General features: G+C 35.2%; 1 protein-coding gene across 50 annotated transcripts in view; it reads right to left on the bottom strand.

Moving 5' to 3' along the window:
- Positions 1–26,411, bottom strand: part of col13a1 (collagen, type XIII, alpha 1) — a 197,410-nt gene that overhangs the window by 99,335 nt on the left and 71,664 nt on the right. For 31 of the 50 annotated variants that reach the window (XR_012389128.1, XM_073920597.1, XM_073920612.1 and 28 more), the window contains exons 4-7: positions 13,173–13,199; positions 7,164–7,199; positions 4,398–4,424; positions 2,297–2,347 (exon numbers count right to left, since the gene is read on the bottom strand). Coding sequence is in view for 1 of the 50 variants with exons in the window: in XM_073920593.1 (XP_073776694.1) it covers positions 2,297–2,347; positions 4,398–4,424; positions 7,164–7,199; positions 13,173–13,199 (141 nt within the window). In the remaining 49 variants the exon portion in view is untranslated. The remainder of the gene's footprint in view (positions 1–2,296; positions 2,348–4,397; positions 4,425–7,163; positions 7,200–13,172; positions 13,200–26,411) is intronic. The other 19 variants (XR_012389127.1, XR_012389129.1, XM_073920613.1 and 16 more) reach the window with 2 other exon arrangements.

Below are 26,411 nucleotides of genomic sequence, written 5' to 3'. Positions count from 1 at the left end.
TTATTGGAACATGGTTGTTTTTTTTTCTGCCTTGGGAACCTAAAGGTCTGAAATTATGGAAGCAGCGGCATGCGCCCCACTCAAATTATTCTGAAACAGGGCTGACGACGTTCATTTCATTGGCATGAAAATGTAATGAAAGCAATTCCAGTCCAAGAATTCTTCCAAACCAAAAATACACTACGGTCTTAATACATAGCTTTTTCAGGACTGATATAAAGACAATTTCCTGACTGTAATACATTCATGTCATTAAAACAAGATTAAGTATAATACTTTCAATCATAAACTGAACAGAGACCATTTTTATATGTATACCATGAATCAAAGATAAAGATTTTTGATAATGAGATTCAGCATCATTTACGAATCTTTACAATCTTGTAAGGGGGAACTACTAAGGGGGAAAAAAACTACTAGGAGAGAAAGCTCACTTTGGATAATTTATATTTTAATGGAAAGTTGCCATGTTAACTTTACACATTAAATAAATAAAATCTTTGTTATTAATTGACCTCTATAGACCCTTTGGATAACCCTAATGCTGTGTTCACAACAGACATAGAAGAAGTTTGCGGCGCAAACTGAGCATTTTGCACGTTTGACGCGAATCGCTCGAGTTCAAAAATCTGAACTTAAGCGGACATTCGTGCAGCGTTAACCAATCAGGAGCTTGCGCTTGTGGGGGCGTGATTGTGACGTAGCACCTGTTGTTGGTATCCCGGGGGAAATCCTCCAGCTGACACTGACAACAGTTCATCAAACTGGGCTCGGCTCATTCAGAAGCACCGCTGAAAGCCTCCATCATCCAGGTTAAGATTCTGGAGGACATAAGCTCACAGAGTTGGATGCACCTCTGAAAGGATTTAGGGGATTCAGACATGGCCCTAAATGTATCAATGTTGTATTTCAGCTTTCATAAACCACATAAACATTGTTATTTTCTTAATAAAATCCATGTTAGCCATTTAGCAACGAATCTAGAGTCACCGGGCAGAAAGAAGCCCGGCCCATCACGCGAATCCACGTCTAATCTGAAGTGAATCAGATGTGTGAATGAAGCGGATTTGACGTGCGAATGAAGCGGGGTTTGACACGCGAATGAAGCAAGTAAACTCAAATGTTCACGCGGCTATTTACACAGGAATAGCGCAATTTATCTGCACATTCTGCGTCTGGTGTGAACACAGCATTACCCTAACCTAATCAGCCTGGACAATATATAGTTATTGTCCAGGCTGATCAGGTAATGACAACCCATTATGTCATCTACAGATAGCTGTCCTCTCCCTAACTACCCCACTTTGGCATGAAAACTAAACATCTACCTGCATGACTAAAGAAGTAATTTCCGCTGGCTTCTCCACACTTCTGCCTCAAATCAACCTCTTTGACCCCTTTGGAGGTGAGGACAAAGCCTAGTCTTTCAGCTCACCTGCTAAAGACATTCCCTCTGAGGCAGCCCTGCAATGAAACTTCTGCCTGTCACCAGTACTCTATCCCTGATGTCCACTCCTGACACCTTATTAGAGGTGATGGGTCAGAGGTATAGAGAAGTGTATAATCAGCAAGCGGAAAAACATATGTCTGAACGGTCTGTTGGCTCTGCCATAAGACTACATTGGGATGAATGTGGAAACCACAGACTGAAGTTTTGAACAACATAATCAGCAAGGAAATTGCACCTCTGCTGGCATAACATTAGGCTTTTTACTTACTCGCTGGAATGTGTGGAAAGGAAAAAGGGTGCCAGTTTGGGGACAAGCCCCATTTCGCCTGATGGCTGACCACTCATTAACAGATACAGCCCAATCGGCACGTATAACGTCTGGATTATAATGACAAGGGGTGGGATGTTTTCATTCCTACTTGCTAATGAAGATGAGATTCCAAATGGGTGTCATTATGTGGGAGTCACAGCCCTAAAATACTCTGATGAAGTGTAAGTGCTTCCATACAAGCTGTAGTGGGATTCTTGTCCTGTTCGTGCATATTAGAGATCAGGTCTTGATTAACAGAGATTCATTGGATGTGGTCCACATACAGTAGTAGTGTTCTGGATAACACTGATCCTGCTTATCTACCCCAAACTATATATTCATCAAGCTCACTTTAGGGAGGTTTGTAAGTCAAGTGCGGAAAGAAAAACAATAGAAGAACCCCTTGCCAGAAACTCTTGGAAAATATTGAGGCCGAAAGCTGCTAAAATCTGCACCTCTGACCTGTATCTAATCTGGAGATCTGACATTAGGAGGAAATGATGAAGAGTTTTAGCAGTGACAGAGCAAACACTTACAGGAGGTCCTCGTGGGCCAATGATAGACAGACCTGGCTCTCCTGGTGCTCCCTACGGACAGATAGAGAGGTAGAAAGACAGTGAGGAGAAGAACTAGGAAAAAAAGAGATAGAATGATATCCACTAAACTACACCTAGTGTACAAAGCCAAATGTATCAGTGAATATAGTGTATATGGAGAATAGAAAACCCTTTCTTAAACACCCTGTAACATCTGTTTGACTCTTTCGCTAAGCCGCCTCACTGAGAGCGCTTGCATGCGGCTCAGAGGTGAACACAGTATTTTGGTCTGTAAGTAAAATGTCAGCAGACCTTGGTTCTCATTTCAGGGTCGTAGTTTACATCTTGACAGCGAGTTGAGCGGGTCAGAGAGCACTGCTGAGTAAACAACAAACGGCCCGGTGGACTGGTTATCTGGCGCAAACTAGGTGATTTGCACGGTGTTGGCCTGTCCGCAGAGCTGCACCAAACATCCAAGCAGAATCCCGCAACACTCTGTGGTCAGACAGGAAAGCTCTCGGGTTTCCAGCACTTTCCCTAATTAGCTCTCTCATGCGAAACTCTATCAGGAGGACACCTTTGATGACCCAGCCATCCATCAAATTGTGGACAGTTTTTAGTTTTTCTGGTTCAATGCCCACTTCATCGGGGTATTTGTTTTAGTGCTTTATTGAGTCACCTACAATCTGAAAGGGGTGATGTACGAGACTTTTTTGGTTGTGGAAAAGGAAAGAACTCCTAAGCTTTGACCCTAAGGTTTACGGTTACCCACAGAATCGTGCAGAGATCTGTGCAACAGAACAACTGAAGATCTAAAGATATCCCTTTGAACAGGCTTACGTTACAAGGATTTGGCAGCCAGGAATGGGTACTGGACAAAGAGTCCAAATATAATCAGCCAAAGCAGGCGAAATTCTGCCGATATTTAAGGACTGGGCTTACTGACGAATGATATGATCTTCAAAGATTTCATTTCATTCAGCAAGTAATCCTTTCTGTCTCAAAAATACATTGTATCATGTTCTGCAGTTCTTGCAAAGTTCAACCAATCAATCACCAATTCGCCTTATTTTTGTTCAGCTTTGAGCTTTCCAACATAACCAGTTATGATTTGATTCAATTTATTTGCTTGAGCACTGACACACTAAGGCTGCCAGTTTTGAGAGCTAGCGTGCCCAATCATCCTTAGGGGTGTGTTTTGATATCCAGAAAAGTGAAATTTTTAACCCACAATTCCTTGGGTCAAGACATATGCTTGCTAGAAGGTACGATAGACTGCATTTAACATACTGTAAGGGTAAAAAGAAGTAATCCCTTGGAACAATAAGGGAAGCCCACTGTATATTCTGGATGAAAATCTGGTGGGTTTTTCCAAGGTCGTATATTGTCTGCTTCTCTACTTGTCGGCCCAGTGGTCAAAACACTATTTATTTCCCTTCCAAATTCTTCGGAACCCCAGTGAATTGTTGGCAAGTGAGGGTAACCATCCAAAAGCTTCAATATACTTCTGTGATGGTGAAGGATGAGGAACATGTTTCTCCTTACATTGCTTGTTCAGCCTCAGACGTATCATTCCAGCTTGATGAAGGGAGGCCGCAGAACTGCTGGCTTGTACAAACACAGAGATCAGCAGCCAAATGAGACTGGTTAAAGAACTGCTCAAACCACACTTGCCACAACAGGAACTGAAGCTCAGTGCACTAACTCCAGTATAAAGTGCTCAGTCACACCAAGAACTCAAAGACACATCCAGCGACTACACAGGATTTTGGATAGTTTTGGATGTGTCCAGAAGTGGTAGGGTTTCAAAAGCTACTCTATTCCAAAGATCTCTTTATCTAAAGTGGGGAGTCTTAAAACTTCAGAGCACTCCAAGAATAAACACAGGTAATCCAAGCATTGTGGGAAACGTCTTCCCAATGTGACCCCCAAGGTCTTTCAAAATAAAGCCTGAAGCCTTCTTGATATATATCACAGTACCTGCGCACTTTGCATGATGGGCTCGGGTTGTTCTCCCGCACCCCACCCACCCTCATCAACACAGCCACCCACAGTGAGAGAGTGTCAATTCTGCACATGCAGGCTATTATCCTGCACTTACCTTCTCCCCCAGGTTTCCCTTTAAGCCCTGGTCAGTCACAGCAGACACAGTCACATGCACAGTGAGAAGGAGAGAGACAGAGAGAGGAACCAGGGTTAGAGAGGTTCTAAGAGGACACATGCATGCAGCAGCCTGAGACGGAGTGTTTGTAGGTAGGAGGAATGGGACACACTGTTGTACTGGAGCATTTTGGGATGTTGAGGGGTGGAGACTACAAGGGAACGGAAGCATTGAAGTGTTACACTGCTGGCCTGTGGGGAGTAATGGATAGTAGATGAGGGGGCTGCTAACTTTTCTCACAGACAGACTGGTCAGTGGAGGAGGTTGGAGGGGGGTAGGATAAGCCATGAAGGGTGAAAAACGCTTCCTGTGAGAATCTGAAAGAGCACAATGTAGCTTTACACTGGGTGAAATATGGAAAGCTCGGCTTGGGGCTCACAGTTTGAGCTGAACACTGCTGAAACCTGCTTTTAGGTAGGGATTGTTTTTCAAGAGAAAGCATTAGGGTGAGCTAAGAGTATGCAACTATACAAGGGTCAAGAGTCTGGAATGTCTCCTTTGAGGACAATGTAGTTTTATTGGTTTGTTACTGAAAATCTTTAAGGAAGAACTGTTCCTACGCTCTAGAGGGACATCTGTACGACTGTGTATTTTGGTCGACCCAGATTTCTGTTGCAACACATCATGCATTGCTCTAATCTGAAAAAAGGGCAATTCCAAATGCACAAATCTTATGAATGACAAGGTAAAGCAGAGCTTACAACTGTCTGTGGTTTTCAAATCTGTTTCTCTCATCTTGAAAACGTACATATTGTCTCTCTGTGGATATATATATATATATACACAACATTTTCTTCCAACATCTCCTTTAGGTTTGGCTGTGATTTTTGCCTTCTCAGCATGTAGACTGTAACTGATAAGAAAAAAAAAAGTATATCCTGAGGCCTATTTCTATTTAAAGTTCAACAAGTAAAGCATTTTCACATGACTGAGCAGCCAAGACAAATTGAGTAAAAAGGAGAAGGAGGTTTTCATCAAACACAGAGCCAGTGAACTCTGTGTCTTCAGGCCTTGTTCAAATGGGAAAGGAAAATATTTCAGACTTCTCAGTCAGACATTTTCTTAACCATCAAAAGTAGCGATGAAGTGGAAATCATTTTCTGGCTGAACAAATAAGCTACAGTTCTTGGTTTATATCATACAGTTGTGCTGAAAAGCTGAAACGCTACATTTAAATTTTGGAAGACATTCTTGTGAAACCTTGTGAATGTGTACCTACATAGCGCAAGCTAAAGCAAGTTAAATGAATGATAGTGTACGTTGAATATAACATACTATAGTAATTACCAACATAGGCTCATTCTGAAAATGTAGCCCTATATACATTTCTGGAGAATGTGAATTATGTAGTCAGAGCTACATATGGCTGCATTTCATTTTTAAAACAAACGCCGTTGGGCGGTATTCCTTGTAGTGCTTATCAGATGATCGCTTACTTCCGTATGGACGGCTGTCCCGCTGTTACCAATTTACCCAGTTAGCTCGCCATTTATATCGGCGGACATAGAAACAAGAGAAATAAGTTAACTACGAGGTACGAGGAACAACTCCAGAAGGCGAGTAAAGGCCGGCTCACACTGTGAGATTTTTTTGTAATCCTGAACTATTGTCAGACTGCACAAACATAGTTCCCATGTCACACTGTAAGATCTCAGCTGTCATAAAGTCGGACTGAACGACAATGAATATGCGCTAAACACGGAAGAAAACTCCCCTGGAGTTTGACGTCATCCACCCGTGACACTTTCACTATCCCATGTTCTGCAATGATTACGCACAGCAAACATAAACAATATTTAGTGGCAATTTTGCACACGGCGTGTTTCAATAATAAAACCAGGGGAAAAAAATTTCCCCGCGGTCATTTAAATTGTCGCATGAATTGCGTGATCAAATTCGGAGCCCCTATTGGTTCTTGGATTGACGGTCATCGCAGAAAAAAGGGGGTGTCTGAAATCTGGAAAGTGTCTGAAACCTTCTGACACTGCCAGAACTTCATTGAAAGAAAAATCTGATCGCAAGGGGCACTAAGCGGCTGTCAGTGAACATGTCAAACCAACGATCAAAGTTCACCAATTTTAGCCCAGGATTTTAGGAATCTTTTAGGATTTCCCAAATTTATCTCAGATGACAGAATCGTGGCTGAAATCTCACAGTGTGAGCAGGGCTTTAGACAACAACACAATAAAAAAATAAATAAATGAACAAGTAAATAACAGGGTGAGAATGTAGTAAATTCTGAAAATGTGGTAAAAATTAGACAAGGGCTTTTCCTTTTCTAGATTCCTTTGTAAAATTGTCGGTTGGGTTTAGCGAAGTGGGTGGGTGGGTGAATTGGGGCTTTTGAAAATACTATTGGTTGGGTTTAGGGAAAGAGAAGCATGGGTCAGTCTATTGGTGAGTCAGTCAGTCGAGCAGTCAGTCAACAGCGGCCTCTGGATTTATGTGAGAACAGCATGGGTGAATGACACTTGTGAGAGAAATGTGAAGCATCCACAGCGGTCTTTGGCACATCCGCGAAAACAAAAATGGCAAAGAAACATAGCTCCTGGGATGTATTTGGCGGTCTCCAGAAATGTATATAGAGGTACATTTTCAGAATGACCCTAGGTTGGTAACTACACTAACACCCAATTTCTCAAGACTACTGCCATAATGCCATTTACTATAGACTAGAGGCTGGGCTTAGTACATCAAATCACTCACCATTCTTCCAGGAATGCCCAATGATCCTTTGTCTCCCTAGTGGTCAATGCAAAGTCAAAAGGAAAATCAAGAACAATATATCTGACAGAATTTTTGCAGTCTATGGTTACTACTACTACAACTAGTGACTAAATGACATTTAGCCACATGTTCTCATGGTTTAGCTTTGAAGAGTTAGTAAAGTTATGATGCCCTGATTTGACGCTAATTACCAGTCATGTCAAAGCTGATGATGCAGGCATGCCAACAACGACTGTGTTCAAAAGCAAGAAGACATTTATTTAAGTATTTGAAAATAAATATATAGTGATGAAACAGCAAGTGTCATCGGTGCTTACAGTGCTCAGCATAATTAAGTAGACCCCATTTTGAAAATGAATATTTTTATCCCTTTCTCAGTGGATATAGGCAATGTGTTTTGGTGCATTTAAACAAAACAGATTTATTAAACAGATATATTTATTAAAATAATATTTTAGTCACCAAAAATATTTAGAAATTGAAAGATAATACAATTAAATTCAAGCAAAATATTACAAAATCAAATTACAACGTTCAAAATTCCAACAACATTTTTCAAATTTTGCTTCCCTGGATTCTTCCTCTTTTTGAAATTTGTATTTAATATTTTTCTATAACATATAAATTTGTGTGTACTCAATTTTGGACCGTTCTCGTAAATTAGTTTTAGATATGCTCCAGATTTGGCTTCAGTACTGACTAATCTAATGTATATGCACAAATATATTGTATATTTTCCTATTAAAAATTTGAATTTAAAAAAGAGATTTGTGAGGGGCGTACTTATATATGCTAAGCACTGTACATGATCCCAACAAAAGCATGTGGTTAATGCAGTATACTTTTAGGATTAGGCTCATTTTATAGTATGTGCTATGGTGTTATTTACTAGCTAACTATAACACAGATGATAAAGGGACTTGAAAAGGTGGTTAGGTGACAAAATTGCAACTTGCTTCCTGTTTGAAAAAGATAAAGGTATATTTCACCTAAAAAATTAAAATTCTGTGATAATTTATTCAATGCTTTGTCAGTCTCTTCCAGCGAAAATAAATTTCCTCTTGAAGTTTTAAAAAGCACACAACAAAATCACACAAAGATCTTATCATGTTTTATGTTTCATGAAAAGTGTTGTGTTTAGAGAAGCACGAGTCCTAAAAGATGGCAGACATTTCATTTTTGGGTGAAATATTTCTTTAACAACTATACATCCCATCAAAATACCAATCCAATTTCCACTTGAATATCCTATCACTGATTATTAATTATGGATAAAAAACAAATAGAAAGTGTGTGAATAGTCACTGGAGATCTTTTTATAATTCATAGTCACAAGAATTGACAGCATAGTCTTGAAACTATGAATTTCCATTGCACTGCAACGTTTAAGTCACTTACTACGAGGCTAACCATTCCTACAGCTGTTTGTGTTTGCATTCCTAACACTGCAGGTCAGTGTAATAGAAGGGCTAGCAGCGTTGACAGCTTGCTGACGACTCACTCTAGTCACATGTAATGGAAAGAGAGGGCGGGCGATGGTGCAGGTTGGACCGCAAGAAGTCAACATAACATTTGCTAAAACAAAGAATCTGCTCGTGGACTTTCCTAAGTGTTATGGCTGTTAAGATAAAGATGTGTTCATTTAGTTTGACCTTCAGAGTTAATTCAATGCCTGCTGCCAAATGTCCCAAGAGGAAAGTCACTTGACTGTATTCACTTGGCTCTGTCCAAGGTGCTGATTTGAGCTAAACTTAATACTGCTTTATGACATTAATTAGTTATACTGTGTGCACTGTTTAAGGATAGGCAGACAGACAGATAGACTGACTGACCGACTGACTGACTGATTGGCTGACTGATTTATTAATTGATCGATTCATCATACTTGCTTATTTTACTAGCATACTAGTATTTTTATTTTTATTATAAGTGATATTTAATAGAGCAAAGTATTTCCTTTTTTTTCTTCTCTTGAGATAAAAAATCTTATTTCTTTTAGTTTGGCTAGAATAAAAACATTAAAAAAACACCGGTCAGATCACACAATTTTTTATTGTCGGTTACAAAAGTCACAATGTCGAATGATGCAATTTTTTTTTCTCGATAAAATGTTGACTTGTCGTAGATAATGAGACATGCATAGGATCAAACCTATGATTTCTTTTGAATACCCAGCTGAAAAATCCAGCTTAAACCAGCCTAGAAGGTTGGCTGGTTTTTGCCAGTCAACAAGCCTGGTTTTAGAAGGGTTTTGGCCACTTCCAGGCTGGTTTACAGCCATTTCCAGCCTGGTTTTAGCTGGACAGGCTGGGAGATAACCAGCTAAAACCAGCTTGACCAGCCTAACTAAGCTGTGAGCCCAGCCAAAACCAGCTATGTCCAGCTTAAACCAGGATGGTCAAGCTGGTTTTGGATGGTTTTAGCTGGTCACTTTCCAGCCTAGAAAAAATGCCAGAGGAAACATTGAGTCCACTATATGCGCCAAAACTTGAATTGCCATGAGATTGTGTTGGTTTGTTAATATAATAATAATCTAGCCTAAAAATATTTAGAGTTCCAGAGAAGCCTCAGAAACTCATTGTTTCTAAGGCAAACTCATTGTTTCTGAGGCAAACTTAAAAACTCATTGTGAGAATGAAGATGTCTGCATGTTTGTGCCAGTCTGTCAGATAAAATTCCTTGAAACACCTTGATATTTTAGAAAAGTTAAAGTTTGCATAACCAATGATTGATCTTATCCAACCGTGACCCACTCATGAGTAAATATGCAGCCTATTTTTTGATTACCTGACCAGCGCATTAACAGCAGCACCCACTGATATAGCTGAGAAATGATGTGCCACATACACTGCAAAAAATGCATTTCTTACTTTTTGTCTTGTTTTGAGTGCAAATATCTAAAAATTCTCAAATTAAGAAGAATTTTCAAGACAAGCAAAACATATAGTCTTGTTTTGACAAATAATATGCTAATATTAAGTGAGCTTTTCCTTAAAACAAGCAAAAAAATCTGACAATGGGGTAAGCAAAATTATCTTATGCCAAAAGGAAAAACAAATATATTTTGCTTACCCCGTTGGCAGATTATTTTGCTTGTTTTAAGGAAAGACTCACTTAATATTGGCATATTATTTCTCAAAACAAGACTATATGTTTTGCTTGTCTAAAAAAATGCTCCTTGATTTAAGAATTTTTAGATATTTGGACTTGAAACAAGACAAAAAATCTAAATGAGAAAAGCAGTTTTGCAGTGTACATGTCAGAACTCGTCATGAAGAACGAAAGCAAAATTAAACCAGCTAAACTTGCGATGGTTCAGGCATGGTATCGGTTGTCGTGAACTATGCCACATCACACGAGAAGAAAGGATTGAATCTTGTGTCAAGACAAGCATTTGTCGGTTATGAATCCCCACAAGACCCTATGTCAAGTAAATTGTGCCAATATCATGATAAATTTGTGTGATCTGACTGGGGCTTAACTTGCCTAGTCAACCTAATAACCTAGTTAAGCTAAATTGAACTTTAAGTACACCAGTGTTCAGAAGAGTCAGAGAAATAACAAAACCATTCTATTATACAAGGTATGCAAACTGATTTAAAGTTTAGATAGCAGTCGCTTGATGAATTACACTACAAAGTCCAGACTTATCCAAATGAGCCCTAAAGTGCTTAACTCCAAATCAGGAGTATTAAATGGCCATATATACATGTGAATGTGAAGCAAAGCTTAAATATACAAACCTCAAGTATCCCTTAATAGTTCAACAGAGCGTGAATGCCAATATCAATATTTTTTGAAGAACTAATCTAATGGACACACTTTGAGTAAAACACTTGCCACCCACCCCTTCCTGCCCCCCCCCCCCCCCCCAACCCCCCCCCCCCTTTCCATCCATACCAAAATACGAAAACGGCATTTCATTTCCTGACAATGCAATCAATCAAAAGCTTTGGCAGGGATCACATCTACACTTTGACCAGGCCTGTCAACAATTTAAACAAGAGGTAGGCAAAGAAAGATTTTATGGCAAAGTTTCACAAGAAGAGCTGTCATGAGTGATGAGGGTTTGCAGGTTATAATTGGCAGGTAGGGCTAGAGTTCACATATACGATGGGCTTCCTCATACATGCCACAATGAAAGACAGATGTGTTTGAGTTTTTGGTTAGTAATATTAGAATTATACCAGAAATTCAGAAGAGCGGATCCAGACAAACGCCAAAGAGCCTGAGAGAATACAATCATGTATAAAAAACAACGTGCTAACTTGAAGGAAATTGAGATTCATTTGCTAAGCTGAGCTAAGAGATTGGCTAAACGAAGCCTATGGTAAGATCCAAAAGCCCACACTGCACTCCTGCACTACTTTGAACTTCTAGTTTGATCCCTTCAAATTTCATATCGTATTAAAGGCATAACAATGGAAAGGTTTTATTTTAAATGTCTAATAACAAAATCACTCGATTTGATTGTTTTCACAAAAAGTTCAGTTTATGACTAAACGAAATAATATATATATATATATATATATATATATATATATATATATATATATATATATATATATATATATATATATATAGTCATATATACATTTTTTTTTCAAATAATTTAACAAAATTAACTATTATTGGTATAACTTTTTTAAATTAGCGACTTTTAAATAACTAGAAACTAAAATAAATAAATAAACAAACAAATAAATGTATTTTATAAATAAATACATAAATGTTTGTATAAACAAATAAATACAGAAATAAATAAATGAATGAATAAATAAATAAATAAATAAATAAATGTATTGTATATATAAATAAAAAAATTTATTGTGTAAACAAACATATTGTATAAATAAATAAATAAATAAACAAATGAATAAATAAATGAATAAATAATAATAATAAGTAAATAACTAACTAAATAAATAAATGAGATTCCCCATGTAATAATATATTTTTCAAATTAGCAACTTATAAATAACTAAAAGCTAAAATAAATCAATCCGTAAAAAAATTAAAATATTTTATAAATAAATAAATGAATAAACAGATGTATTGTATAAACAAATGTATAGTAGAAATGCACAAATAAATAAATAGATAAACGTAGACATGAAATCGCAATGTTTACCTAAAACAAATGTCAATCCTTAATTCTAAGTTTAAAAAGTTTATAATGAAAAAACAAACAAAATCTATGCGCCTTAGTTTATGAAAATAATAAAACAATAAAAATGCATACAACTCTAAAGATGGTAGGTTCAGTGGTGCTTGATTTAAATTTAGCCTCTAAAAACATCTTTAAAAAAGTATTTTACATGTAGATTGCAAAGTAATGTTTTACTACTCTGAATATCCTTGTTGCAAATGAATCAATAACTTGTTGCTTGGTGAAATCTATTAAAAATCAGTCATCAAATATGGACATTTTTAGAAAAGAAATCTACAATTCTAAAAGAAAAAAAAATCAGATTGCTTTGTTTAGACTACATTAGTAATGGAATGATGACAGTTTAAGAAAATAAGTTAATCTACAGTCATTGTACATACACTCACTGTAAAAATTCCCTCATGTTGTCCCAACACAAATTTATTGAGTTAACTTAATAATTTTCACATTTAGGTGGATTAAACATAAAACAATTAGGTTGTATTTTTAGAATTGTGTTGTTTGTACTCAATTTAAATAGGTAATTTTGTTTTTGAGTGCTGGTTGTATTCCCTCAGGCGCTTTAAAAAGATCTTTTAAGAAGCTGTATTTGTATTTATATAGCTAGATAGATGTTTGGAATGCTTGTTAATGTAATTAATGTATAAATGATTATTATTAATAAACAATAAACTATTTTAAATATAAAGTCCATTTTTGAGTTTATTGTTTAGATACAGCTTCTTAAGACATAATTAGAGGAAGATGAAGTGCAAGAAATCCCAACAGGCAGACAGACAGACAGACAGACAGACAGACAGACGTTGTGAGAAAGTTACCGGAAAGCCTGCTCGTCCAGGTGGACCCTGAAAAAGGGACGAGAGAAATGGGTACAGAATAAAGAAAGAACCAACATTTCCGATTGAGAAGAACACAACACCCTGACAAGCCATAATGAAATTCAGCCTGCTTTTATCCTGAGTTGATTTCAGTATTAAATATTGATATAGAATCGTTTGTTTTTTTGTAGATCCAGCATTAAATTTCATTGTGGCATGGCTTAAAGATAGCAGAAGGAAAACACTCCAGAGAAGCATTCCACAAATGCAAACACCATCAAATGCATTTACAACAGAAATTCCATTGGACCCCAGAAAATCTTTTTTTTTTTTCTCTGTAATGTTATGTATATTTTATTTATTGTCTTTTAAGTTAATTTCTTTTACATTCTCCAATAAAAATAAATTACAATTTGATCAATGAATTTGAATCATCCAAAAAATGGATCACTGAAAAAAAGGGTCTTTATTTAAAACTTTTGTTATACTTCTGATTATACTGCACAATTAGATTTCCACTGTTAATAAGGATTTTTTCAGCAATCACTGGAAAGTAAGAACTTTTGGAAATACAGTACTTATTAGGCTTTTTAAATCAATTCAGTTTGTGCCATACTAATTATGATTAATATTTCCTTATGATCATCTTAGTGTATTTATTACTCAACGTTTTGCTATCATTAAAAATAAATAGTTCCACATGTCTTATTGAAAAAAAAAAGATGTTCATTAAGGGGTCCATGCATGCATGAAATATGCGGCTTCACAGATGAAGGTGCTGGCTGAAAATCTTATATCTCATGCTTCACTTCAGAGTCAATTGAGGAGATCGTTTTGGTTTAAATACAATCAAATAACAAGTTCACTTCCCTCACAGTGCACCATTTAGTTTGGAAAGAATATATATAATTTTTCATGGTAGTGGTTTAGTAGTAAAAAGCTGACAGCTGCTTGATCATTTAAAGAAAGAGTCTTTTTGTTAGGACCACCGTTACGCTCTTCATTATCTGATGATGCATTTATAGCTCTTTTAGAGCCTGTGGAAGTGCAAGTGTGTGTGTGAGTGTCTGTTGACTTTTCTCTTGGAATACAGTGTGGAGAGGGAAACCATTTATCAAGGCTCAGCCCAGGGGAGGAAACTAATGCAGACGGACAAAAACATCCGTGGCACTATCTTCTGTCTGTGCTCCTTGATTTGACATAAACTATTCTGATTTCTAATATATAACATTTCAAATTCTATAGAGTTAGTTAGCAGTTGTTTTTCTAAATAAAACAAAATAAAATAAAATAAAATAAAATAAATAAAATAAAAAAATAAAATAAAAGCAATTAAATATGCATTTAAATAAAAAAGGCTAAAATTATAGAATAAAAAATGAAATAAAACTAAATAAAAACAATTAAATAAAATTAAAAACATTAAAAATGATAAAATAAAACATAAAAAATAAACAAAATATCATAATTCAGTAATTCAAATAAAATATAATCATTAATCAGACCCAAACATCACTAGTCATAAAGGTGTATAAATAGTTCATGAAACTTCATCAAATCCTGTTTCTGCTGTATTATAGCTTTAAATAGTTTCTGCATTTATGTAGAATAAAAAATACATTGAAATAAATGCAACTAAAATAAATACAACTAAATAAAATGTAAAAAATGTTAAATTATAGAACAAAAATTTTAATAAAATAAATACAATAAACTAAAAATTAAAAATAGGAAAATAATATAATGAAAAATAAAATAAAACAAAACAAAATAACAAAAATAAAGTAATTCAAATGAATCATAATCATTAATTAGAGACCCAAACATCACTAGTTATAAAGGCTTATAAATAGTTTATGAAACTTCATTAAATCATGTTTCTGCCCACATATAACTTTAAATAGTTTCTGCTTATACAGTATGTAGAGTAAAAAAAAAAATTGAAATAAATGCAACTAAATAAAATTTAAATAGTTAGAAATTTTAAAATAAAAATAAATAAATAAATTAAATCAGATAAAATTTTAAAATATGAAAAATAATTTAACAAAAAAAAAAAAAATAAATAAAATTTAGTAATTAAGAATGTAGAATAATAAAAAATATTTAAATAAATGCAACTAAAATAAATACAACTAAATACAATTAAAAATAGGTTAAACATTTAGAATAAAAACAAAAATAAATATAATTAAATAGCTTTAAATAGTTTTTGCATACATGTAGTATAAAAAAAATGCATACATAAATACATGCATACTTATATGCATACAGTTGAAGTCAGAATTATTAGCCCCCTGCATTATTAGCCCTGTTTTTTATTTTTCCCAATTTCTGTTGAATGGAGAGTAGATTTTTTCAACACATTTCTAAACATAATAGTTTAAATAACTAATTTCTAATAACTAATTTATTTTATCTTTGTCATGATGACAGTAAATAATAATTTACAAGTAATTTTTCTTCTATACAGCTTAAAGTGACATTTTAAGGCTTAACTAGGTTAAATAGGTTAACTAGGCAGGTTAGAGTAATTAGGCAAGTTATTGTATAACGATGGCTTTTTCTGTAGACTGTCGAAAAAAATATAGCTTAAAGGGGCTAATTTTGACCGTAAAATGTTTTTTTTTTTTTTTTTTAATTAAAACTGCTTTTATTCTTGCAGAAATAAAACAAATTAGACTTTCTCCAGAAGAAGAAAAAAATATCAGACATACTGTGAAAATTTCCTTGCTCGGTTAAACATAGTTTGGTGAAATAAAAAAAAATAAAAAATAAAAAAACCTAAAAGGGTCTAATAATTCTGACTTCAGCTGTACATATATACATTAAATAAATACATTAAAAAAAATTAAACAAACAATCTGCCTTGTATTCTGCAGCGATGCAATAAGTTGATCAAATGTGCCATTACAGAAATAATGCTATAAAGTATTTCAATTTTAAATAAAAAGTTTGAACCTTTTTAAGTCTAATGTTAAAAAGCATTCTATAATAACTGTTTTCAACACTGAAAATAATATGACTTTTTTTGAGGCACCAAATTAGCACATCAGATTCCTGAAGGCTGAAAATGCACCTCTGACATCACAGGAATAAATTTAAAAATGTTTTAATTTGGAAAATAGTGTTAAAAATATCATATTACTTCAAAACAACTGTATTTTTGAAGTAAAATAAATGCCACCTTGGAAAGTTTTAAAACAATTTAAACCATTTTAAATGATCAAAAACATTTAAACAGTAAATAAAACAGAGTTATGGTTGCAAATAAATAATTATTTAATATAATTTATAATATCATGAACATTTCCATTATTTAATGCAGTTTTAAGCAATTATTCATGCATACGTTTAATAGAAATATACATATTTAATACTAAAAGTAAATAATAAAATAATAAAAACAATAAAAATAAATATTTTTTGTATTTCTGGGCAATCAGAAATCACTGGACACATAATAACACTTGTAGTGACTGCTGAAGTGTGTGGCAAACAATCAAATACCACTAATAGGATCTATGGGTTCAAAAGTCAAAGGCGCACATGTGGAAGAGCAGCTGGACAGGGTGTGTATAAGTGGCGGTACATAGAGAATGCAACAGATCTTCGCTGGATGAAGCTGCGATCAGGACTGTGTATAGCGGTCTGTGTGTGTGTATATATGAACGTGTTGAAGTATGGTGAGCAGGTCTAAGGTGCAGGTCCAGGTGCTGAGTGGGAACAGGCCACTGAGACCTTCTGGGTGCTGCTCAAATCAGCCAAAAGCAGCGTCTGGTGAGGTCAGAGGTCACCCACCGGAAGAACACTTCATTTGTGATCCACGGTAGCGGGGTACATGTGGCTCTCATTTAGCCCGCAGCGCTGCTGGGTAAATGGAGGGGTCCCCTAGAGGAAAACGGGCCAGAGCATTTCCCTAGAGCCCAACATTGCACGGATAAGCGATATTTGGTGCATAAAGGGCACTTACAGATCACATGCAGTAAAAATACGGAGAAATCACGTACATCGCCAGGGAAAACTAATTTAATTATGCTGTACTTTTAAAATAAAGAGCCATTGTGGTATTTTACTACACAAATACTGTGGTGATATGGTAATTGTTAGCTATGATAATATTTTTGAAGTGATTTACAAACTTTGACTGAATATGCTTCTTTCCAAATACAGCCCTCCTTTACATTTCATATATTTCCCAAACGAACAGGCCAAGGGAATTTTCACAATATTTCCTATAATAGTTTTTTCTTGTTTTATTATTATTATTATTATTATTATTATTATTATTATTATTATTATTATTATCATTATTAGTATTATCATCATCATCATTATTATTATTATTATTATTATTAGTAGTAGTAGTAGTAGTAGTAGTAGTATTATTATCATCATCATCATCTTCATCATTATTATTATTATTATTATTATTATTATTATCATCATCATTATTATTATTAACATAATAATAATAATATTAATAATAATAATAATAATTAATATTTTTTTCATCATCATCATTATTGTTATTATTATTATCATCATCATTATTATTATTATTATTATTATTATTATTATTATTATTATTTCTATTTATTTATTATTTATTTTATTGGGTTTTTCTAAACATTAAAATAAGACATCTAAACATCAGAACATCACATTAAAACAAAATGACTCCAGAACAACATACAAAACTTTAAAATAATAACAACAGTACAAAATAAAAATAAAGGGGGGGGGGGGTGGGGGGGTTAATAATAATAATTCCTTACATTGATATAACACTTTTTAGGCCCTCAAAGCGCTTTACACAATTTACAAGATTTTTGGATACTCAAGCAAACGCATGAGTTCGCATGGCGCCAGATTTCATTTGAGTTTAATATGAATCACTTTGAAGAGATTTTGTCTGAAACAGGTATGACTGTACAGACAATTTTATGCGTGATCGGGATAACCAGATCTTGGCTAGAAATTGCAACAGCCATGGGAAAGGAGAATGTTTTTGTAAAACAGTTTAGAAAAACTTAAAGGATAAATTTGTTAAAGCGAAAAAGAGTGGCCATGGCAAAGGTGGAGACCCAGATAGTTTTAACAGAAATGTTTTTTCACTGAGCTAAATCTAAAAAAAAAAAAAAAAAGAAAACAGCCAGTATGCTTGTGCTTAATTTTTTAAAATAATATTTAGCAATCTTTTTTTTCCTATTTTTAATCACTAGCCAGAAATGTTTGTATATTAGAATATTATGTCACACACTAGTAAATATAACACTGTAGACGACTATATACTTTGTAAATAAAGAACAAACTTTTAAAATGAAGATTAGCTTTTTCATTGATGCATGACTTTAACAACTTTCCTTTTTGTGCAATGATTTGTATGAGATAAATATAATAGCTACTGTTATTGGCCACGTAAAAAACCTTTAGATGTTTTTTCCTCATGTAATGTATTCATGGTCGAAAATAAATGTATAAACACTATAAAAATAAGCAAAAAACACAAGTAATAACCATAAGGTAATATTTTGTGAATTATCTGGTATGTGTATTATATTATATTATATTATATTATATTATATTATATTATATTATATTATATTATATTATATTATATTATATTATATTATATTATATTATATTATATTAGTCCCTTTATTAATCCGGGGTCGCCAAAGCGGAATGAATCGCCAACTTACCCAGGACGTTTTTACGCAGCGGATGCCCTTCCAGCTGCAACCCATCTCTGGGAAACATCCACACACCCATTCACACACATTCGTACACTACGGACAATTTAGCTCACCCAATTCACCAATTCTTGAATGATTATAAAAATCTTAAGAATCTTGAATGATATTAATGATATGACGTAGTTCCAGAAACGTCCTAATTTTCTGTTTATCCGTCTGACTTTACGGTGGGTTTCTTTGGACTTCTTCCTTGTCATTTCTAAAGAATATCTTAACGGTCAACGTGTCAATTATAAAAGCCTCATCCATTTCCCGAGGTGCGTGCGCAGTCAGTGGAGATGCGATGCGATGCCAGCCGAAAGTATAAACCAGCCTTCAGTCAACTGGCTGAAATAACAAAATAGAATGTTGCCATTCAGATTTGGTTAAAAAACCATATCTGAATTCAACTGGTATTCCCCTAACAGATGATTTGCACAGATCTTTTTTTTTTTCCCTTTTACTTTTAAAATGTCAGTAGCCATTTGCTATGGACCACACTTTTTGCTAAAATACTCTTATCAAATTATCTACATCTTGTATGGCCTAAGGGTGAGCAAATTAAAAGCAAAACCTCATTATTTAAGTAAATTATCCCTTTAAATGTGTGAGAAGTTGGTGGAGTTCAGTCTATACTTGATACTTTCTCATCAAAACACAAACTCAAACTGAGCTAAGAATTTAATTGAAGACCAATGGATATGAATGAAGAGCATGCGATATAATGTTGCACTACCAAGTGTTTCATCCTAAATCCTTATGTGTTCTACTATTGTGATTGTCCACGGGAGCTTTTAGCACACCAACAGAGGTGCTTTCTGTCAATGTCAAATGTTTCCTGTCACTGCTAATTGTTTAAGCCTGGGTTGGGCCAAACGTGCCTCCAAAAGAGGGCTATGCTTCTGTGAGGTGACCTGTGAAGAACTACAGACTATTATGCGTTTAAACTTTTCAAAGTATTCACTTCAGCACACAGGAAAAGGCCAATTTGGTGCAGTCAAATGGGTAACAGTGTTGTCTTAGTCTCCTTGTTGGATTATCTACAGTATACACTCTCCTAACAGGACGGTCGTATGGAACCATTGATCAGGAACCAAGCCTGCCAAACTCCTTCTTCTGAAAACAAACACTATAGTTAAAGACACGCTGACACTGATTGCCAATTGATCACTAAACCTGTTTAAAGAAGACTGGCTTGATTAAAAGCATTCACTGGTCATCTCTAAACATTCTTTCTTGACAACAGTAGAAATATCAACTTAATGTTTGAGTCAGTTAACAAGCTGCGTGCATTATTTGACAGTTCCCTCACCTGCCTTTCAGTTCTTCTCAATTAGCCTTCAATTTATGGGTAATACGAGTAGGTGTTGGAATGTTTGTATACTTCTGTGTGTGTTTTTTTGGATTCCAGGAAACTGCTCACCCAGAGAGCCATTAAACTGGCTGTAAGTCTAACTTTCCAAAGAAAGAGAAGAAAGTAGAAAGAAAGAAAGAAGCTTTAAAAGATTCTGAAGTGTAACACTTAACACTTATAAGTGATTACAATGTCAGAAAAAATGTACGAAGTCAAGTATATTTCATTTACACTAGTGCTGGTCAACCATTACATTTTTAACGCAATTTTATGTAAGATTATGTAAGAGTAAAAGTAAAATTAAGTGCTTTTGGTAAAAATTAATTAATGTAATATTGGAATGTGAATATTATTACATAGTACAGTGCTCAGCATAATTGAGTACAGCCCATTTTGAAAATGAATATTTTCTCCATTTCTTAGTGAATATAGACAAGGTATTTTGCTGCATTTAAACAAAACATATTTATTAAACAGATATATTTATTAAAATCCTATTTTTAGTTAATTACCAGCTAAAAATGTAACAAAATTGTATTTTTATTTGATTATACCTCATTTTTAAATGTGTATTTAAAGGTGCAGTAGGTGATTGTCTTCAGAAACATTTGTATTTATGCTGGTTGAACGTCTCTTCACATTCCAATAGTAATGATTAAAGTAAATGATCTACATGTATTTATATGTGTTTTTATATTCTGGGTAAGGCATAAAACTAAAAAAATGTTCATCCAGTTAAATAGAGTCGGGCCGACATCTCCCATAATACCGATACGTAGCTCAAACTGTCTGCCAGCAAATGCAGATTTGAACAACTGCGCAGCCGTTTGTACGCAGCTCAGCAGACCGCTGTTTGTGCATAGACGTGCTGCGCATTCACGAGACAGAGCGAGAGAGCACACGCGCGCAATCGGCGAAAACATGCTAAATCAAATCTTTTTAAAAACCTGAATCAATTTTGGAGTTACCTTTGCACGCTGGAGAAAGGATGACACCATGGCTGAAGGATTTCTCTTAGACTGGTAATGTTCTGTTTTAAAAATATTTTAGCTTCACACAAAGCTGATGTTGTTGTTACAAATGGGTTATATCCTCACAGAAATGTTGTTCAGCCACTGAAATCCTCCGGTGAAAGATTGATGTGATTATTTTCAGTTTCATAAGGGACCTTTTACAGCATCGATAATGTAGATTTTAATTAGTTTAACAACAAAACACAAGTAAATACCGCTATTCCGCCTAATCTCTCCCTATATTGTTTACCATGCAACTCTAAATATTCGCTCTGAAATAGCATGTCAGTTTGGCTTAGTAATTAGTGTAATTCCTGCATGCCATCGGACAAGCATTAGTCGCGTTTAACACATGAGAGAGGGTTCTTTTGCTGTCCTCTTTAAGGCGTGGCTTTGGATAGCAGGAGAGGGACTGTGAATCAGAGATTTATGTTAAGCTGTTAACATAAGATGAAAATACTGTTTACATTAATAATGTATATTCAGTTAATTATACATTTGTTGTATACTATTACAGAATGGCATGAGGAACACAAATGGTAAATGCTTGAAATGTGGTCACAATTCTGGAATTAGTCATATTTGTTGCAGATGTGTTTTTGCTAGCATGCAGTTAACAGTAATATGCATGTGTTAAAGTAAAGGTATATATAACTGAACTGCTTTAATGTACTCCATTTTTTACTCCATATATATATATATATATATATATATATATATATATATATATATATATATATATATATATATATATATATATATATATATATATATTAGTGCTGTCAATCGATTTAAAAAATTAACTAATTTAATTTATATTATATAATATTTTAATATTCTTATAATATAATATTTATTTAATTAATTAATCACACTTTTTTATTAATCATAATTAATTTTGTGTGTGTGTGTGTGTGTGTGTGTGTGTGTGTGTGTGTGTGTGTGTGTGTGTGTGTGTGTGTTTGTGCGTGCGTGCGTGCGTGCGTGCGTGTGTGTGTGTGTGTGTGTGAATGAGAGAGAGTATCCCGCACAGATCTCCAATACGAACAAGACAAACAGGTGACCGCGAACCTACGGTCGCATATACATATTCAGTGTCTGAATGGTTTAGGCACAAGCCAACAGTTTGGTGACCCTGTCTGAGCATTACATAATAATTTGTTTTATTATGCACAGTAATACCAGATACCGGGGTAAAATAGGGAGGAGGTTTGACGGTATCAAAATTTGCTTACCACCCAAGCCTAGTTGGAATGCTTACTGCCATTTGCTATTGCTAATTATTTCCAAGCATATGATTTGGAAGTATTAAAACAAACCTACTCCTGCATTGCAGGTGCATAGGTTATGTATTAATAAAAAACATCCTCTTGTCGTCATCTGAAATGTACCCGGAGCCATGTATAGCAGATTTTGCCCAAGATAATGCCATGCAATTTAAAGGTGGAGTGTATCATTCTTGTGCCACAAGTCTCATCAAACTAAAGAGTGAAAATAACTATTAAAGTCTTAAGTAACACTTTATTTTGATGGTTCATTTAAAGGGTCATGAAACACCAAAACACATTTTTTGAGCTGTTGACAGTCGTATATGTGTCCCACACTGCTAAAAACACTATTAGGACACCTATATTTCACTAAAAAGTGTAAATTGGTTGTTTTTGCGTTATTTCAAGCAAATTCGTACTTCCTGTTTGAAACAAATTTTTGAAGCTGCGTCACGGCCATGACATAATAGCGTGTATTCCAGCGTGCAGACTGGGCGTCTGTGCCAGAGTGAGTCTTATTACGTCTTACAGTGTGTTGCATTAATGCATGAGTAAGGCTTGGTTCAAACCAATCAGTGCACTCTATTGTGCAACTTCATTAATATTCATTACTGTCACCGTGTTTACACCACAGAGACGCCACATTGTGTTGGCAAAACAAGCGTGAAGTGTTGCTTTTATAGTTTGCTGCCATTAAGTTTCGTTTTCATTTTCTCTCTGTGAGAGCTCAGCTGGCGTCATGTGTGGATTAACAGTGTTTACGCGACGCTCGACAACAATAACTTACGTGTCTAAGGAGGAACATTGTTTACCTGAGAGCTGTTCTCATCTGCAAACGCTGAAATCCGGATTCGCTTGTAGTCTTCTCTTAAAGACGCGGCTCTAGTTGCTGGTGATTGTCCTGTCTCTACAGATCTGGTAAGTGAGCGACCAGTGCTCTTTGTTTATTCAGTTTGTTTGTATCGAATTAAGTTAATTATTGCACTGAGTGCAAACATGTTAGCACCGCATTTTGTGAATGGAATAACACACACGGCTTTCTGACGCTACCTGCCGTGTGCATCTAAGTTTCTGGGAAATGTAGAGTTTTTTTTTCTCTCATTCGCCGTGCGGTATCAAACATTGCATGAAAAATACACGCTTAGAGTAGATCCTCGAATCAAATATCGTGTTTGTCGCGAGGGACATGAATGAATTCCCTGAATGAAAGAGCCAAACTGCAGTTAATGTCCAACATTTAATAATTTGGCAAATAATTCGACTACAGATGTCCATGTAGGTTAAACACCATCACTTTCTCCTGTGTGTGTATTTTGACTGAAACTCGCGCGTGCCCAAATAGACACTCCCACACCCTCCCACTTTAGTTTCTCCGACACTCCCCCCTAAACAGAGCTGGACACGCCCACTTTTCTGACTTTTTCCAAAGTAGAGGTGTGAAAACACCCTGCTGAAACGAGGGGGTTTCATGGCCCTTTAAGTACTAGTAGACTGTCTGCTTAATATCTGTTGAAACTGACATTCAACAGACATTTAACTGACTGTAAGAAACTTTGAAAGTGCATGTCAACTTGCACTAATCCTAATCCTAACCCCAACCCTAACCCCAACCTAACAGCCTACTTATAATCTAATGAAAATTAGTTGACATGTAGATGCAATGGAACTTAAATTCAACAAAAGGAGCATCAAAATAAAGTGTGACAAAGTCTTCTAAACACTCCCATTGTATGCAAGTAGTTGGTCAGACAGACCCTCCTAATGGCTCATTCCTGCTTGAGTCAATGTTGCAATGTTGGGCAGCTCAGATTGCCTAAAAAATCAGAGCAATGTTTTGGTGAAGTCCAAATTTGAGAAACTGTTACAACATCGAAAATGTTTACGCTTCACCTTTAACTCAAAACACAAGCTCTCCTTCAGACAGATGACGGTGTGGGTGTTTATGTGAGGCGGAAGGAAAAGCAACTAACAGTTTCCATTATGTGAATGAATGAAGTTGTGTAATCAACACTCTATCAGGAGTGACAATAAGGAAACACATGAAAGATAAATTCACACTCTCAAAACACACAGAAAGCCACAGAGTTTGGGTCACATTACCACAATCCAGTCAACAAAGGGATCATGTCTACTTACAGGAGGACCTGCAATAAAAACAGAAACACAAGTAGATTAGTCATTCTGAAAGCCATCTTGTTTGAACAATGTGCATATTATATCAAACTTTTGACCCTGAGTGATTTTATTTCTGCAAGAACAGGAAAAGAAAAACTGTTTTTCAACTCTTTAAAGTCCAACTAGAATCTGAAGTAGGCTTCCTAGATGTCCAGCCAAGACTGAAATGAGGAACACCACCAAATTCAAACTCTCTGATAAAGATCGGGGTTAACACTCAGGTAGTTTAATGAGTCACATCATATGTTCACTACATAACAAAGTGCTAAAAAAATATGTTTATAATTTGGTAGATGACAAGATTAAAAAGCTCTCAGTGGGAAAAAAAGCGATGCACAAGGATGAGCAGTCGGCCCACCAAGCAACAGACCACTGAGAACTGAGTGGGAGAGTAAGCCACATCACTGGAAGACTGCCTACAGAGATAAATCACACCCCTGTTCTGAGCACGCGAACCCCACCCAGACATCACAAACTGTCCATCTCCTTCCAAACTAATGCTAAATCATAAACTGGCAGCGTAATAAACAGTGGAAACAGATTTCACTAACGTCGTTAGTCAAAAATAGTTACAAAAAACTGTTTTCCACAGTGGATGTGATGGAAAATCCAGGATTGATTAAAACCTAAGGGAAAGTATGTGCTAAATGAAATTGATATTCCTCCACTTTTAAGGGCTGCTGAAAGAATGATAAAAATATTATTCAAAATTTAATAAATCCAACATGGAAGAGTAAAGCATTAGAAGGATTCAGCTGAGTGTTCTCTACTCTTCTGAGGTTGTAGGTTTTAAGGCTGGCTCACACTGTGCGTTTTTTTTTTTTATAATCCTGAACGAGTGCACTGCAAAAAATGCTTCTCTTACTTAGATTTTTTGTCTTGTTTCTAGTCCAAATATCTCACAGTTCTTAAATCAAGAAGAATTATCTAGACAAGCAAAACATATTGTCTTGTTTTCAGCAATAATGTGCCAAAATTAAGTAAGTTTTTACCTAAAACAAGCAAAATAATCTGCCAATGGGGTAAGCAAAATAATCTTATGTCAAAAGGAAAAACAAGATTGTTTTGCTTACCCCATTGGCAGATTATTTAGCTTGTTTTAGGAAAATTCACTTAATTTTGGCATATTACTGCTGAAAACAAGGCAATATGTTTTGCTTGTCTAGAAAATGACTTTGACTGCGCTAACTGGGCAAACGAGACTGGTTCCAAAACAAAAGTGTAGGTGTGAAAGCACCCTAAATTAACATAAATACATGCCAAACATTTTCCCCGCAATGCAAAATACACAGCAGTGCGCTTGGCACATTGACTTTACTGTACATAATAAATCTTTTGCCATTATTTTAAACATTGCATACGTACTTGTCATGAATTAAAGAGAAACAGCCAAAAGCGAGCATAAAGTTTTTAAAAAAGCCCTTCACATACAAATCTGTCCACAGGCTTTCATAGACAACCTGCAGTCAGGGAAGGCCTCATTGGGTAACACTTTATTTTGATGGTCCATTTGAGTATAAGTGGATTGTTTGCTTAATATCTGCTGATGCTGCTCCTTTAACGGACATTTAACTGACTATAAGAAACTTTTCAAGTACATATCAACTTACGCTAACCCTAACCTTAATTATAATCTAATGAGAATTATTTGGCATGTAGATGCAATGCAACTTAAATTCAACAAACAGACC

This window comes from Danio rerio, chromosome 13 (genome assembly GCF_049306965.1).
Source record: "Danio rerio strain Tuebingen ecotype United States chromosome 13, GRCz12tu, whole genome shotgun sequence".
Lineage (NCBI taxonomy): Eukaryota > Metazoa > Chordata > Actinopteri > Cypriniformes > Danionidae > Danio > Danio rerio.
The sequence above is the reverse complement of the archived record's forward strand: the minus strand, read 5'-3'. Positions and strand labels throughout refer to the sequence as shown.